Raw genomic sequence first — 17320 nt, 5'->3', positions numbered from 1 at the left:
CCTTTCAAGAGAGAATATTGTCAGATTACCCCACCCTATTTCTTTCCTCCATCTGGGCTCCACAGTGACTGGCTTTGTAAGGAAGAATTTGGGGTACACTTGACAGGAGCAAGAAAGAAGAGCTGTGAGGCTACAGTGTTTTGGAGCTAGGTCAGGGTGATGGGTCCAAGGAAGAGAAAAAAGTAACAAAATGGTGGACGGTGGCAGCTTTAAAGTGGAAAGAGAATAAGACTGAACCCCAAGGTTTTGTACTAGAAAACAAGCAAACAAACAAACATCCAAGAAGCTGACTAGGGCCTGAGAAATGGGCAATATATCTTCTCAACCCCTTTGAGTCTCAGTAATTCCACATATAAGATGGGGCAGACAGTAGGTATTTAAAGGGGTTGTATATGACATGCAAACGAAATAAAGCACTTAACTCTGGCTGGCACTTGGTCAACAAGTAGAGGCCATTTGTGTGCCTTCTCTCATTCAGGCACAAGTCCCCACACTCCAACGAGTTCTCCCAGTCTCTCCTGGACAGCCTTTTTCTTTGACAATAAGGGGCCATACTGCCTGGGGTACCATTTACCATGGAGCCCAGAAGGTCTGGGCTCTCACCTGTGCACTCAGGGTCACTGCCTGTCCAGGTGCCATTGACAGAGCAATGTCGGCTGAGCAGGCCTGTGGCATAGTAGCCTTCCCGACACTCATAGACGATAGAGCTGGAGAAAACCAGGCCATCACTGAACAGGACACGTGCATTGCTTGGAGTCCCAGGATTGCCACAAGAGATCACTAGGAAACCAAAAGAGCACATTATTCAGTCAGTGGTGGGTGGCACCTGGGGGAATGAGAACTGCCCAGAGTTGGAAGCCCACATGTCATGTAAGGACTCTGTGGATGGAGGCCTCATGTTGCTTTCATATCTGATCATTTCACCGCTGGAAGGCAGAGACCTGTATTATCTTCCTTTAATTTCTAAAATAATTTGTATTTTTAAAGAAAAAGACTATATTTTTATCATCACATCTAAAAATTTAAACAAGTCTTTAATATTACCAAATATTCAGTTAGTAATTAATTTTTCTCAATGGCCTCTCTTCTTTTTCTACATGCTAATTTTACAAAATATTGAGCTTCATTGTGGCATTTATATTAATTTTACAAAATATTGGCTTTCACTGTGGCATTTATATGCATGCATATAACACATTTTGATTATTTTTTAGAGTTGATTTGTTTGAATCAGGATCAAAATATGGTCCACACTTGACATTTGGTTGGCATATCTCTAAGTGTTGGACCTGGAGATTACTGGAGATTTCCTCTGCTGTGATTTGTTACAGAAACCAGGGCATTTGTCCAGCAGCACTTCCCACTTTCTGGATTTTGCTAACAGCATCAAATGAGGTGTTTCACAAGTTCCTGTGTTCCTGTCCTCGTGTTCTGGTTTTTGGCATGGGTGTTTTTTGGTGGTTTTGTGTCTCTCCTGTTGCATTGGATCAGGAGGCGCAGAATATCTGGTTGTTTTCTTGTTCGTAATGCTGAGGCTGATCAATGGTCCAGGTTGGATCACCTAATCCATCATTATAAAACTTCCCATTCGTTTTTACTTAATGGTTTTAGCAGTAATAGGTGAATGTTGAACAGGATCATGACTTCATTAGAGGTCATAAAAATAGTGTAATTTCATCATTCTTTCTGCATTAGCTAGGTGTTCTTTATTAAAGAATTTTCTCATTACCAAATATTTGCTCACTCTGAAATACAATTCATACAGGAAGGCTGGTAATACTTTTTCTTTCTTTTTAAAAATGACATAAAATGAATTTGTTACTTAGCAAGTTCTAAAGGTGGCTAAAGAGTATAGGAATTATTTTGAACTCAGGGATTTAAACCTATTTAATATGTTGCCATCCATTGCTTTCATTCTCCTTACTATTGTTCACATTGTCCTGTCTTTGGTCAATGGGGGAACATCTTTGAGTTGGATCCTGAGTTCCTTTCACATGACCCCAGTTATCTTTGGTGAATTCCTTGCTGGAGTGATAAGATGTACCACATTTATTTTGTATATTTCTTGCCCCAGCCCTAGAATTGGCCATTTCTCCGAAGAGCCTGGCTCCTTCTAATGGAGAATGGATTTTTAGACTACAATCTGAGCACTAAGAGTATTTACTACTACTGAATAGTTACTGATCCTAGACCTTTAGAGTGGCTAAAGCTAGGAAAATAACCTTTTAAAATGAAAATATATTATGAATTTATACTGATATTGCCAATCTAAATTTAAGATTAAGGGTTTTCTCTTCTTTATTTTTCTACTATAGCTCTTTTCACTAAAAATCTTGGTTCTTACTGATAGTAAATAATTTGTATTTATTTTATCCATGTGCAAGGTGATATTTCATATGTAATAGTCTCAGGACAGTAATGTCAATATTGTTACTCACAGTATGATTGCTAAAAACAGTTTAAGAATTCTTTGCAAGTCCCTTTGTCCTTAGGATAAATACTACAGTCAAATTCCATTTTTTCTCAAAGCAATTGACACAATCCTCTGGGTTACTAAATTACTAACTTGATACATGGTTAGTTAGGTTCACTTGTTTCCTTTGGGCTTTTGATATTTATAGAGTGTATTTTTCTAACTTTAATTTAATTTTGTAAGTATACACAACATTCGTGTGACCCCAAAGTGTAATATAGAAATGATTCCCATGTAATTGGCACGACAGGCCCTACCATTTATTCATTTAACAAATATTTGTGCTTCTGAAGTGCCCAGAATACAATGAACAGGATATGTTCCCTGTCTGTAAGGGTCCTAGTCTATACGTAAGAAACCAACTATTAAACACATGCATTAAAATATGACATAATAAGTGTTAAATTTGAAGGAGAAAAAGCACTAAGAGGAGAGCAACTGATTGGGGCTGGAAATATGAATGTGAGTAGACCCTTTAAGTATCCTTAAAGTAAGAGCTTGTCAAAAGAAAGCATAAACACTGTACATGTCTTTGTCTCTCTATCCCTCCCTTTCTCCCTCTCTCCAAACATTCATTTTCACATCCAAACTCTGACCTGGTAACTGACTTCACCTGAGGATCTGAATGTCATCCAAAAGGATGCATGTCTTGGGGATGTTTATGAATACAGGAAATGCTTCTTTTGCATTACACTTTGCCATGACCAGAAGCCTCTCTGGACATGCCTACAAAATTCTACCAGAACCAACTTTGCAAATATCATCTCCAGAAAAGGAGGTCTTTGGACAGACAAGTGGGAGGGGCTCTGACTCCATGTGTCTCACTCCCTGGGCAGGTGTCCCCTGAGCACAGACCAGGATGCCTGCCCTTGCTAGGTAGGACATCTCCACAACCTCAGTTTCCAGCAGCCTCCTCTCAGTACAGCTGCCTCTTATTTCTTCAGGTCACCCCCTCTGGAAAAAGTTCTTTGGTGATTCTTTGGTGTTATGGAGAACTACAATCCATTGATCTTATTACTTCCTCATTATCTTCTACTCAGCACATAAACCTGCTAGATTCCAAGACCCATCATAGCCACTGCCTTGCCCTCCTCATCATTTCTCTTGCTGCTTCCTGCTGATGTCCAGCTTCCTGATCAAACCCCAGCCCTAAACCCAATGCACTGTGTATCCCTGCATCTATGTAGCAAAACATAATTGAACAAACATGGCCTGAGCTGACTACTCTTGCTTTGAATTATTGACTCCTACCCTAAATTAACCTTCCATGTTGCCCAACAGTGACATCCTTCTCTATCTCATTCCCATTACTGTGCTAGATGATTATTTTTTATCATTTCCTCCCTCTTCAACATCTTTTCATGCAACCTTAACCCTGGCTGTTAGGACTATGTGGAAAAGTATAATTTCCTCCATTGGTGCTGCTTCACAAGGCACCACTGAGGGCCTAGATTATTTTTAAAGAGTTTTTAAAAAAATTGCATTTGAAGTCTTTTGGCACTTTGAATGTTTGTTTAACATAGTTTCTTCCCTCATGCTGTAACCACTAATGGAACAAAGTGTATGTCTTACTCTGTCTAGGCTGCTATAGTACAATATTATAGCCTGGGTGGCTTATAAACAGCAGATATTTACTCTGATAGTTCTGGAGCCTGGGAAGTCTGAGGTGAAGGGGTTGACAAACTCAGTGACTGGCGAGAGCCTCCTATGATAGTTGATAGATGGTGCCTTCTTGCCATGTCCTCCTATCGGCAGAAGGGGAAGAGAGTTCTTCTCTGGGGTCTCTTTTATCTGGTCTCTCATAAGAGCTCTGATCTCAGGACCTAAACATCTCTCAACACTATCACTTTGGTGATTAAGATTTCAATGTATGAATTCTGGAAAGAGATAAACATTCAGACCATAGCAATGTATCTGTCTTGGTTACTCTTGTGTCCCCAGGACACACCACAGCATTTGGCACATAATTGTTGAATGAAACTGTATGGGAAATGAATGAATTCATGGGCTAAGTGTAGTCTTTTTTGGCTTATTCCCTTTTTAAGTGAGGGTGGGAATAAATATGTTCATCCTGGATTACTACTGAAAATGAAGGTGAGCTATCTGTTGATGTCCACTATACACCAGGCCATGGACTTGAGCAGGACCATGGGCTTTCTCTGTGAGGCAGGTGCTTGAGAGCAAAAGGGGGAGGGGAGGAGAGAGCTGGGGCTGGGCAAAGGGGAGAAGCAGAATGGTCACATACATTACCTCCACACTCAGGCTGTGTGCCGCTCCACGAGCCATTCGCTTGGCAGGTTCGTTCTGATGATCCCCGGAGCACGTGGCCAGCTTCACAGCTGAAGCGCATCAGACTGCCTGGAACAAAGCTGTCCCCCAGACGGATACCATGGGCTGGGATCCCTGGGTCACCACATACACCCATGCTGGTTCCTGTGGAATAGAACCAAACAAGTCCTGCGGAGTTTGCATGTAAGGAAGGGAGCAGAGGAGCCCGAGGAAGAGATGGGGCCATTGCTATGGGGAAGCAGCGGTTCCTATGGATGAGGGAGGCAACAACTCACTGTGCATCCAGCCCATGGTACTTTGACAGGCTCTGCCTCACTGTCAGTGGCCAGAGACTACAAAGATGAGAGGTCCTGGGGGAAGACTTGGGTCCCACGCAGGAAGGGAAGCAAGAAAGCAGAGGAAAGTATCTGAGATGGAAAGTGTGCCCTAGTTCTTTGGCTTGTGCCAGTCTGGAATTCCAGTGGTCCATTCAGGCCACATCTCCTTTTCCTCCCTTTACTTCTTCCCCACCAATATCTGCTGGTCCCACGTCCCCAGATCCATTCTCAATGCTACTGTCTTGGCTTAGATACTCAACATTGTTTTGCCTGAACAATTGCAAGTCTCCCAACTAATATCTCTTCCTCCTAAACTCGCCCTTCATTTATCCTTCAATCTGCATGATGAACAACCACTAATCATCTGATTGTGTTTCTTTTCTGCAGAAACAACTCTCCTGGCTTCCCACTGGTGACAGGACAAAGTCTGAACTCCTTAGCATGGCTTTATCTTCTCAACAGCTGAGCTTGACCTGGATCCTGGACATGTATTTATGTATCTTCTATTAGCTTTTTAAAAAGTTTTATTTTATTTTTAATTGACAAAAAGAGTTATATATATTTATGGAGTATAGCATGATATTAAAATACATATATTATATATTTCAAGATAGAACAAGAGGGTTTTAAATGTTCTTACCATAAAGAAATGGTACATATTTGAGGTGGTTGATCCTGGTCCTTTAATCAAGGAGTCCCTACTCACAAAATACGCATATCTATGAGCTGTGGATTGAATGTCTCAGGCCTGCTCATTTTACTTTTGCTTTGTTCCCTGGTTCATGCTATGTTCCCACATTTACCTGGCTTCTGATATTGTAGAAACTTACTCCATAGAGTGATAAGGACCCAAGAGGGAGGGTGGGAAGCAGAAAACAGAGCCAGAGGACCTAGTGCCTGAGGGAGCCGGCATGCTTCATATATAGAGACAGACAGGGGACATTGTCAGGTCAGGTCAGGTCAGGCCTCATAGGCCTGACGAAAGAGGAAGCAGTGATGAAATAAATAGCAGCTGGGTGAGAAGATAAGGTTTCCAGCTGTCATGGAATCTATCTCTTCATGAATCTACATTTGGGCACAGTGAATGATAACATCTGAGTGACCACATTTAGTGGGTTGGATTGAAAGATATTTCAGTCATGTATACTCTGCCACTTACCCTCTATGTCTCTTCCAACCAACCTCTCAGTCATGGAGTTACTTCCTTTCCCAGTCTAGTCTCAAACTGAGAATACGATACAACCTAATCTTCCCCAATCTGCTCCCCACCAAAGAGGGGAGACTCATTCAACTTTCAGCTCAAACATTTGAAAAAAGAGAGCCCATCACATTTGGCTAGATTTCCAGAATATAGTTCATGCAATAGAGAGTTGTGGTTCCCTTGATGGTGAGTAGCTCTGACTCCCATACTGCCTTGCTGACCTCGGGGGGCTAACATTATTCCAGAGTAGTCACGAGGGTGAAGCTCTGCAGTGCTAGGGGCTTGTTCTGACAGACACACCTCATTTCAGTGTTGGGGGCCTCTGTTTCAATGCTATAAGGCAGCAGTCCCCAATCTCTTTTGGACTGGTTTTGGGGATGATGATTTTTTTCATGGACCAGGGTTGGGGATGTGCGGTTTCAGGATGATTCAAATGCATTACATTTATCCCATACTTTATTTCTATTCTTTTAACATTAGGTTCTCATAAGTTGTGCATAACCTATATTGCTTGCATGCAAGGTTCACAGTAGAGTTTGTGTTTCTATGAGAATCTAATGTCACTGCTGATCTGACAGGAAGTGGAGCTCAGCCAGTAATGGAGCAATGGGGAGTGAGCAGCTGTAAATACAGATGAAGCTGGTCCACTGCTCACCTCCTGCTGTGGGGCCTACTTCCTAACAAGCCATGGACCATTATCCGTCAGTCACCCAGGGGCTAGGGTTCCTGTTATAAGGGAGGCTGGGACAGGATATTGCACCATGGAGGCAGATAAAAGGATGGCAAGTCTTTACTGCAGAGTATATCAGCAAAGATGGTGATACTGGAGAGTTGGGCAATGAACTTCTCAAAGTGGGCCTCAAACTCCTGGAATCTCTGCCTGCTTATATGGCCCAGGGGTTGATGATGCAAGGACTCAGTTGATTTTGTTAAGTATCATATGGGTTCCCTGATTGTACAGAATGAGGCTTAAGATCCTGGAATTCTTGAATGCATTTTTCCTGCTATACAAGGTGACATCTGTAGGTTTCAGGAAGGGAGGAACTGTATCGACTTTGCCCATTGGTGCATACACAGAGTTACTTTCTGACTGCCTGTTCTTCTCAGCTCTCACTTTTCTCATTTAAGGCATTTAAAGTTCATTCATTCCTTGGCATCCCTTCTAATTCTGTCCTCAGAAGCCTCCAGGAAAGCTTTGCTCATGGTTCTGATCCCCTAAGGGTCTGTCATCTTTGACGGTGACGTGGGAGATAAGGCACCAATTGATCTTAAGACTATTCAGGGTCAGGGATTAAATAGTTGAATGAATGCCCCCTAATGAATGGAGTCCATGTGCTCTGAAGATTCCTTTCTTGCTTTCTACTTTTTCTGGCTTTTTTGAGGTGTTAGCTTGTTTCTATCTCTCTTAATGGAGTTTTGATGTTGCCAAGGAAGCCTCTCTTTTTGTATATTCAGGAAGAGCACTTAGGAGGTCACAGAATAATGAAATCTCAAAGTTAAAAGGGGTTTGAAGGGTTTCTAGCTTAGTTCTCTATTCCACAAAAGAATTAGCTCTATAATATTTCCACTAGGTCATTTTCTAGCCTCTGCTAACACAACTCTAGAGAAGGAAAATTATAGTTTGGGCTAAAGGAGACTTTCAATTCCACGCTATGGGCCAGGAGAATGACCACATAGCTGGGCCCTCTAAGCTAATGGGCAGAGATGCTTGAAGCTTTCTTCTAATTACTTTAGCCTCTACTCTGCTCTCCTCTTTCCATGGAGAACAAAGATCTCCAAAATAGATCAAGTGGGCTTTGAGAACATCACTAGCCTGATGTCCTAGAGTAGTGTCTAGTGGGAGGAGATTTATGCAAAGATTAGCATAGAAGGGACAGGGAGAATGCATGCTTGGTCTCCTTTTCTCTTTGGACTACCTCTTTCTTCTGGAACTTGCTCTGCAGATACTAATGAAGCCTCAATGTCCATGACCTTGTTCTTCCCATGCTGTCCTCCCAAAGTCACTTCTACCATAAATCCAAAAGAAGAAGCCAAGGGCCCAGTTAGCAAGACTTCTTCTCTCCAGGCTAAATTGTCCTCATGGGTCACATGTAGTCCTGCTTCATTCATTAAGTAGGTGATTAAGGAGATTTACCAGGGTAAGGAGCCAAAGTCCTGCTGTCACATAGGGTGCTATGTCTGTCCTAGGAAGAAAATGGCCCTTTGAAACAGTGGCATTGGAACATTCTCCTTTCTGGGGAGACCTAGTAAATATCTGGTTTGATATTTTGATAGGGTCCTAAGTCTTGGTAGACAGGCTCATCTGGGAACCTCAAACTGCAAAAATAGGTGCACATCTTTTGGGGAGAAGTCTTTGCTGTTAGAAGGAGGTTGGGTTCTTTGCCTCTAGAAGGGGTCTGGCATGAAAAGGGTAGGGGGTAATTTAAATGCCCAGGTGGGCTACCTGAGGAAACTCAAGCTACATGAGCAACTGCCTTCCTAGGGGTGACATTCTGAATGGGACCCCTTCCTAGGGCCAGGCAGGCTTACCTCAAAGAATACAAAGCCATGGGTAATATATTTTTTAAGCCTGGTCATTTCTGTTATTGGTGGCACAATATGCTTTTGAATATTTTGTTCTATTATATGATGTTACAGATGAATTCATAGTCTGGAGAACATGGACATGGGAGTGTTGGTTGATACCTACAGCTGATATTTTAATAGCATCCCAGTGTCCCATAGGGGTTAGCAGTAAAATGAATTTTTTTGGGGCGGGTACTGGGGATCAAACTAGGGACCTTGTGCTTGCGAGGCAGGCGGCAGCACCACTGAGCTAAATCCCCGGCCCTAAAATCAATTTTTTAATAGAAAAAATCTGGGGACTGATATCTCCAGGCAATAGGGAAGAAGACTATACCCAACTAGGCAGCCAGGACTTAGGACAGGTCGGGGCAGCACTGATGAAAATGAGAAGTAGCCTAGGGCCCAGGAGTCTGAAACATGGAAGAAAAGAACACAGGAGTGGGTTTGGGTTTGGCTGTTAACGGAAAGTCTTAGACTGTTTCCAGGAACCCATGGAATCAAGTGTCTGGATAAGACTATGGCTGTAGGGCGTTCTTACAAAGTTGTGCCCACCCTAATTTTGCAATCTCTTGGCTGTATGGACTTGGCCAGAGCTGACTAAGGGGGTGAACTGGTAGAAGTACACAATACCTCTTCTAACTGCTTTCTTCCTGTGAGGGAAAGGATGAGATCTCAAAGGTGTGCCTCCCTTTTACTCATCCTTTATGCTCCTACCTTAAGAGCCTGACCATTTTCCATCAGCCAGTGTTTTATCAAACCCTTCCCTAATGGCATGCTCCATACCTGAGCAGTGGGGGAGGGAGCCAGTCCAGTGTCCATCCAGCCCACACATGCGGGTGGCGTTTCCCACCAGAGTCCTCTTTCCAGTGCAGCTGTAACGCACGACTGCCCCCACAGTATAGCTGTCTCCAGACATCTGGGAATGAGGTGGGGAGCCCGGATGGCCACAAGACACCACTGTGGGGAAGAACAAACATCTCAGCAATGCTGTGTAGGGACAAATCCTCACTCTAAACAACTAGGGCACCAGCAGAGCCCACATACCTCACCGTTTCTAGATCTGTGAAGAGTAACACCTACCCAGAAGGTAAAAGTTATGCAATAATGTTAGTTTGTTCACTTTCTTGCCTTTGTGCTCACCTCTCCCTGTTTCCTTGCTGCCATAGGACATATCTGAAATGGACATGGGCAGAAAGATGGTTCATAGAGCACAAATAAAACAAAATGAGAAACCTCCAATTCTAGGACTATCTTCAGTGCCCACAGTTCCAGAATGAGGACCAGTTATAATCCTTTTCCAACTGCATCTTACAGTTGCTTTGTCAGTTATCATTGACTTGTCCCCTTCACTCTACCAGTTCCCTTTCCTGCAACATAACAGTATAACTGAAAACCAGTGATAAGATTAGGAGATCGGAATTGAGATGTGCAGGTTGGGGCAGGAGAATTTGTCATCATTGCTGGACTTGACCTTCCCCTGGTTGTCACAGGGTGATCTTTTCATTTACTCAACACACGTTTGCTTAATGTGCATTATGTGCCAGACACAGTTGTATGTGTTTGTATGCATGGTATTGTGTCTCAGCAATGGGAAAAGTGACTAAGGCAGCATCACAGGAAGCCACTGGAGGAATATGATCTAGTTGACATTTTAACAAGATCACTCTGGTTTCTGTATGGAGAAAAGACCAGGGTGGAGCAAGAAAGAGGGAGCTGTTGTAGTATTTCAGAAGAAATGGAAATGACTTTGACAAAATTCTGGGGTCTGGTTGGAGGTCCTTGTAGTCATAATTTGTATCCAGAAAGGGCACAGCACACAGCATGGATTCTGACCAGGATAGGAACCAAGGAATAAAACCTGGGTTGGGTCAATGCTGTTGGTGATGATAAAATTTTGGCAGGGGATAGGGAATGGCATTACAAGGTCTTAGGTGCTTTCACTTCTCATTGTGGTCTTAATGTGTGTTCAACACTCTTCCAATGCTCATGTAGGTTATGTGCAAAGACTATCCCTAACAATTCCTCTCATCAGTGAGTGGAGCCTGATTCCCTTCTCTTTGAATATGAGCTCACCTTATGACCTGTTTTGCATAATGGAACATGGTGGAAGTTACCTTGGGCTAGTTGCAATCTAAAAGGCTTAGCAATTTCTATCTTTATTTCTTCAAATACTATTGCTAACCGTAAAGGAAGTCTGGCTTAGACTACCGAATGATAAAGTGTGTGGAGAAGGATTGTGTAGAGAACAATCACAATGACCCAAATGACAGCCAGCACCATGATTCTGCATGTAACTGAGACTATTGTGGATATTCCAGGCCCTGTGGAGCCACAATAGTCAATAAAATGTGGAGCAGAGATGAGCTTTCTTCACTAAACCCTGCCTGAATTGCCAATCATAACCAATAAAGTGGTTATTGCATTATGCTACTATGTTTTGGGGTGATCTGCCACACAATCAATAACTGAAACTCAATGGCTATGACCCTGGAGATCTTGAGGGTGAGGGATTGTATACCGTACAAGGGAAAGATACAAACTATGGTGATTGGAGGGCTGACTATGGTACTCTGTCTGCAGAGATGACCATCAACAATTCTTCCCAATACTGTGCATGCATACTCCTCCTATTCCAAGAAGTAGAGTCTATTATTTCTCCTTCCCTTGAGTATGGGCTGGCCTTATACTACTTTGATTAACTGAATGTGATGGGATGTGCTGGAATGAGATACTGGGAATTCTTAGCTTTGTTCTGAGGAGATCTGATAACTTCCTCTTTTGTTCTAGGAAGCCAGTCTCCAAGTGAGGAAGACTACACTATCCTGCTGGAGCAAGCAGCCACATGGAGACATGCCACATGTAGCAGAACAACCACCTCTCAGTCAGTAGTCAACACCAAGGTGCCGAATATGCCAGTGAGGCCACCTTAGATCCTCTAGTCCTAATTGAGCTTTGTGGGGTCCAATGAGCCATCCTTGCTGTGATGGTTAATTTTAACAGATCAATTTGACTGGGCCAGAGAGTGCCCAGATATTTGGTCAAATATACTAGGTGTCTTAGTGTGGGGATTTGGGGGCAATATTAACACTCAAGCAGGAAGACCAAGTAAAGCAGATTGCCCCTTCCAATGTGAGTGGGTCTTATTCAATCCTTTGAAGGCCTAAATAGAACAAAAAGGCTGAGTAAAATAGAGTTTGTTCTCTCTAGCTGACTGCCTTCTAGTTTGGACATCAGTCTTCTCCTACCTTCAAACTTGGTCTTGTGCTGGAACTTACACTATGGGCTCTCCTGGGTCTTGGGCTGCACCATCAGCTCTCCTGCATGTCCAGTTTACCAAATGGCGATGTTGGGACTTTTAGCCTCCATAATCATGTGATCCAACTCCTTTTATTTCCTACTGATCCTATTTCTCTGGAGAACCCAGAATGATATACTTGCTAACCTGAATTCCTGACCCATAGAATTGTGAGAAGACAAAAAAGTTGCTATTTTAAGTCACTAAGTTTAATGATGGTTTATTCCTCAGCAATTTATCACTAATTCAGTGAATTTCAAGGATTATAGTACTTATTCCTGAGACAACCTTATCAGTGGGCACCATTTTTATCTCCATCATACTGGTAAGAAGCTCCCATGCTCAGAAGCTCCTATCACTACCATCTCACCTCTCCAAAGTAAACTACTATCTTAATTTGTACAACATTACTTGCTTCTGCTTTTGAATTATACAAATGTAATCATACAGTACATATTTTGTACTTGGCTTTTTCCCCCCTCAGTATTCTGTTTGTGAGAGTCAGCTATGCTTTGTGTAGTGCTAATTTGTTTATTATCATTACAATATAGCAAGGCTTGGCAAACTTTCTCTTAAGGGCCAAATATTAAATATTTATTTATGATCTCCGTTGCTTATTTTTCTTCTTCTTTTTTCTTTTTTATGAAATGTGTTTAAAAATGTGAAGGGCTCATAGAAAAAACAGGCTGGATTTCGTCCATGGGCCAAGGTTTGCTGAGGCCTGCTATATGGTATGCTGTTTGTATTAGTTATCTATCACTGTGTAACAAATGACTTCAAAACTTAGACAACAATAAGCATTTGTTATTGTTCACAGTCTCAATTTGGGATGATTTATCTGGGTAGTTGTAGCTCAAGATCTCTCATGACATAACCAGGATATCTACTGTCATCTGCAGGATTCCCCCAGAGTGGCTGATCCAAGAGTAGACAGTGGAAGTGACAATGTCTCTTATGATATAGTTGTGGAAACCACATACCACCACTTTCACCATGTTCTACTGGTCACACAGACCAACCCTGGTACAATATAGGAGGATATTACATAAAAGCAATGAATATGGGAGGCAAGGACCTTTGGGGCATCTAATGTTCCACATTTTATTTATCCATTTCTTATTTATGAGCCTTTGAGTTGTGTATGGCTTTGGATTCTTAGGAATAATGCTGATATTTTTAGCATTTCCTAAAAAATACAAGAATTTCTGTTCATTTCTACTGGCATACATATGTACATACTGATAATGGCCACTCCTCATGATTTGTGGACAATACCTTGCATTTTCTATTGTCTATGTTGTGCTTATTTGGTTTTAAAGTTTTTCTTTAGATTTGTGGATAATGTTACATTTAGGGTAATATATAATAATCTCTGAAAAAGCATGTATAATGCCTGAATTGTTTGTTTGTTTGATCTATGCTATCTGGGTATCTGTAAAATTAGCAGAGCATACTCTATTGTTTTATTCCTGTTCTCAGGTTTGTTCTTTTAAAGGAGGAAAATGTCAACAACAATAATATTCATGACAAGAGATAAAACAATGACATTATCATTTGGCTGCTGTGAATAAGGAAAAAAGAAAAAATGATATACGATATTAATAAGAGAAACAACTTATGTTCAGAATACATTTACATAAGAATCAAGGTGGTGGAGAACAAAGAGAATGTGAATAGCTGCTGTTGTACTTCTCAGTTTGCCAATATAAAAATTTCAAAAATGTTTTTAATGTTCATGCTTATGTCTAAATGAGATCTCTCTGGGTCATTTCAGGAACTCTATCACTGGTAATTGCAAATTAAATTTAAATATGTATATGAAAATAGGCAAGATAGACACTTAGCAATCCCAATAATGATAGACTCTCTTGCATTCCACAGAATGCAAATATAACAAGGGGTTGAAAAAAACCCCCTATAAAGTTGTAATTAAGCCAAAACCAAAAGTATAAATCATCAATTTGTGGTTGGACATGGGCTATGGTGGGTCCCACAGCAAAAGGCAAAGGACCCCTATCCCGAGTCCTATAGCTTAAGTATGAGAGTTGTATTTATGACACTTTCTTCCAAAGCTCATCATCTGGGAAATGACCTATGATAATAAACCTGGATCATGCATTTTTATTGGTTTCAGCACATCCATAGAAATTTGCCTTCACCTGGAAGGCATTAACTGGCTTGACCTGGGATATGTAAAGTCCTTCACAATTTGCCACAGTCTTATTCACAGGTACTTTGACCTTCTAAATGTGGAAATGTGTTTGGTCCTTAAAAAGATATGATAATCATGAAATATCAGTGAATGGTTTCAGTGGGAATCACCTGGGCTCAAAAGAAAATAGAGACAAATTGAGTTTCATTAAAATTAAAAACTTTCATAATCAAAGGATACTATCAAGAAAGTAAATATACAGCCCACACAATGGAGAAAATATTTATAAATCATGTATCTGATAAGGTATCCAGAATACAAAAAGAACTGTTACAATTCAACAATACAAAGACAGACAACCTAATTAAAAATGAACAAAGAGGGGAACCTGGGGAAGGGGCTGTAGGCCCAGCTGAGTGAAAGGAGCAGGAGTTGAGGGGTGAGAGGGTGAAGGGGCCAGACCGAGATCGGTAACTTGGGGAGAATTCTGGGAGAAGAGTCGGAGTGACGGGACCAGAGTTGAAGGGGTGAAGGGCAGATGGGATGCGGAAACTGACTTCGGATTAAGAGGACTAAAGCCCTACTAGAAGGTTCTAAATGGCTTCTAAAAAGTTGGGTACAGATTTTCATATATGACTTCTCCTTGGAAAAGAAAATCACTGAGTGGGCTGAAGATGTTAAGAAAATCCAAGAAGTCCAGCAGGAAGCAGAGCGCAAGGCTGAGGAAGCAGAAGCTAAAGTGAATTTTAAGAGTGGACCAGAGGGTGATAGCAAAATGAGCTTCTCCAAGACTCACAGTACAGCCACTATGCCACCTCCTATAACCTTATCCTTGCCAGCTTACAGCACAACAACATCCTCACTCCGACTCGGGTCAGCAGCAGTGCCATGAAACAGAAAGTTCTCAGCCCACCCCACACAAAGGCCGATTTCAATCCCGCTGACTTTGAATGTGAAGAAGATCCATTTGATAATCTGCAGTTAAAAACTACTGATGAGAAGGAGGAGCTGAGAAACATTCTGGTAGGAACTACTGGACCCATTATGGCTCAGTTATTGGACAATAACTTGTCCAGAGGCAGCTCTGTGTCTGTGTTACAGGATGAGGAGGTCTTGGTGTCCTTGGAACAGGTAACCCTGGATTTCAAGCCTCTTCATAAACCCAATGGCTTTATAACTTTACCACAGTTAGGCAACTGTGAAAAGATGTCGCCGTCTTCCAAAGTGTCCCTTCCTTCTGTCCCTACAGTAAGCAATTTCAAATCTCTGTCCTTTCCCAAACTTGACTCTGATGACAGCAGTCAGAAGACAGTCAAGCTGAAGAGCACTTTCCATAGCACATCCTGCCTCCGCAGTGGCACGTTCCAAAATTCCCTAAAGCCTTCTACCCAAAGCAGTGCCAGTGAGATCAATGGTGGCACAGAGGTGCCAACTCTGACAACATCCCACATGCCTTCCCTGTCTGTTTTGTCTCTGTGCACAGAAGAATCATAATGCAGGTTCCACAGTCACCTCTCTGAATTTCTCAGTGTCACAAGTGCCCAACACACCAAGCTGTCCCCAGGCCTATCCTGAACTGCAAACACTGTCTGCCAGTGAGCGGCAGTGTGTAGAGACAGTGGTCAACATGGGCAGTTCATACGAGTGTGTCCTGAGAGCAATGAAGAAGAAAGGAGAGAAAATTGAGCAGATTCTTGACTATCTTTTTGTACATGGACAGCTTTGTGAGAAGGGCTTCGACCCCCTTTTAGTGGAAGAGGCTCTGGAAATCCACCAGTGTTCAGAAGAAAAGATGATGGAGTTTCTTCAGTTAATGAGCAAATTTAAGGAAATGGGCTTTGAACTGAAGGACATTAAGGAAGCTTTGTTATTACACAACAGTGACCAGGACAATGCTTTGGAAGACCTCATGGCTCGGGCTGGAGCCAGCTGAGACCAGGCCTTGCCTAGGCTCTGCCACAGAAACCACCCCCTCCCCCCGCCCCAGGAGGCCCTGTAGAGTCCACCTGTGGGGAAGGAGAAGGGGCATACTTCCCAATTTTCTTTTGGGGGTTAGGAAGTCAGTTGTGGAGACTGTGCTTGCCAGTCTCTATGAGCCTAGGTCTTGAGCTGGAGAGAAAGTAGGGAAGATTTGGGCATGTTAATGCCCCAGACCCATCCTGGCTCCTTCCATATTAAATTTGTTTGTCTTTTAAGAAGTGTCCTTCCCACCTTGGCTCTCCAGATAGACTACCTGGGTCTTTCTGGGGTCTCTGCATCCTCAGCCAGAACCTAGCTTGGCTGCCAAGACAAGTGGGGAGAAAACAGGAGGGCCAGACTCAATGCTGCTTTGAGGCTAGAAGCTTCCCCTTCTGTCTGCACTTAACTTTAATCCAAGCGGAAGGGAAAGGTTCTTCCAGAGTTTTGTTCATTTCCTCACCTTTTAACAAAGTCTTAGTGTTACACTGGTTCTGCAATGTCTGTGAGGTATAGAGAATGCACTTTTCCCATGGGGCTGAGTTTGCCTCTTCTGCCAGGGAATCACACCATGCTTTCTTGTCCAGACTGTTTGAGCCACAATCCTCTGCTGCCCAGGGCTTCAGAGCTCCTGCTTTAGGAAACCACTGCCAGTTTGAGTGATCATTGACCCTTTCCCAGAACAACTGAATTGGTGAGAAAGCAGGCCACGACTTGAGTCACTGAGCACTAACACACCCATGGTTCTCTGTGAACAGACTTCTCCAGCCCTGTTTTAGGATGACACAAGTAACACATCTAGGCATAGAAACCAGTCTCTTTGGTTTGTTTTGTATCATGTTGTATATCATTAAAGATCTAAATACAAAGGAAAAAAATGAACAAAGGACTTCAATTATAGACATTTCTCTCAAGAAGATATACAAAAGGCCAATAAGCATATAAAAAGATGCTCAACATCACCAGTCACTAGAAGAATGCAAATCAAAGCCAGAGTGGGCCTGTGTGATGGTGCACTCCTCCTAAAGGCTTAGGAGGTGAGGTTTGAGCCCAGCCTAGGTAACTTAGCAAG

General features: G+C 42.3%; 1 protein-coding gene and 1 pseudogene across 7 annotated transcripts in view; one reads left to right on the top strand and one right to left on the bottom strand.

Annotated features, from left to right (window-relative positions):
- Positions 1-17320, bottom strand: part of Csmd2 (CUB and Sushi multiple domains 2) — a 582265-nt gene that overhangs the window by 20565 nt on the left and 544380 nt on the right. For 5 of the 7 annotated variants that reach the window (XM_087215345.1, XM_087215344.1, XM_021263294.2 and 2 more), the window contains 3 exons: positions 9629-9802; positions 4724-4906; positions 604-780 (listed from right to left, as the gene is read on the bottom strand). In XM_087215345.1, the coding sequence (XP_087071471.1) occupies positions 604-780; positions 4724-4906; positions 9629-9802 (534 nt within the window). Of the gene's footprint in view, positions 1-603; positions 781-4718; positions 4907-9628; positions 9803-17320 lie in introns of those variants that run through there. The other 2 variants (XM_087215347.1, XM_087215349.1) reach the window with 1 other exon arrangement.
- LOC106009867 (ubiquitin-associated protein 1 pseudogene) lies at positions 11100-16255 on the top strand (annotated as a pseudogene).

Source organism: Heterocephalus glaber, unplaced genomic scaffold, assembly GCF_053883595.1.
Source record: "Heterocephalus glaber isolate CG9 unplaced genomic scaffold, H.glaber_assembly_v1.0 deba00001452, whole genome shotgun sequence".
In the NCBI taxonomy this organism is placed as follows: domain Eukaryota; kingdom Metazoa; phylum Chordata; class Mammalia; order Rodentia; family Bathyergidae; genus Heterocephalus; species Heterocephalus glaber.
This window is presented reverse-complemented; position numbering and strand designations above follow the sequence as displayed.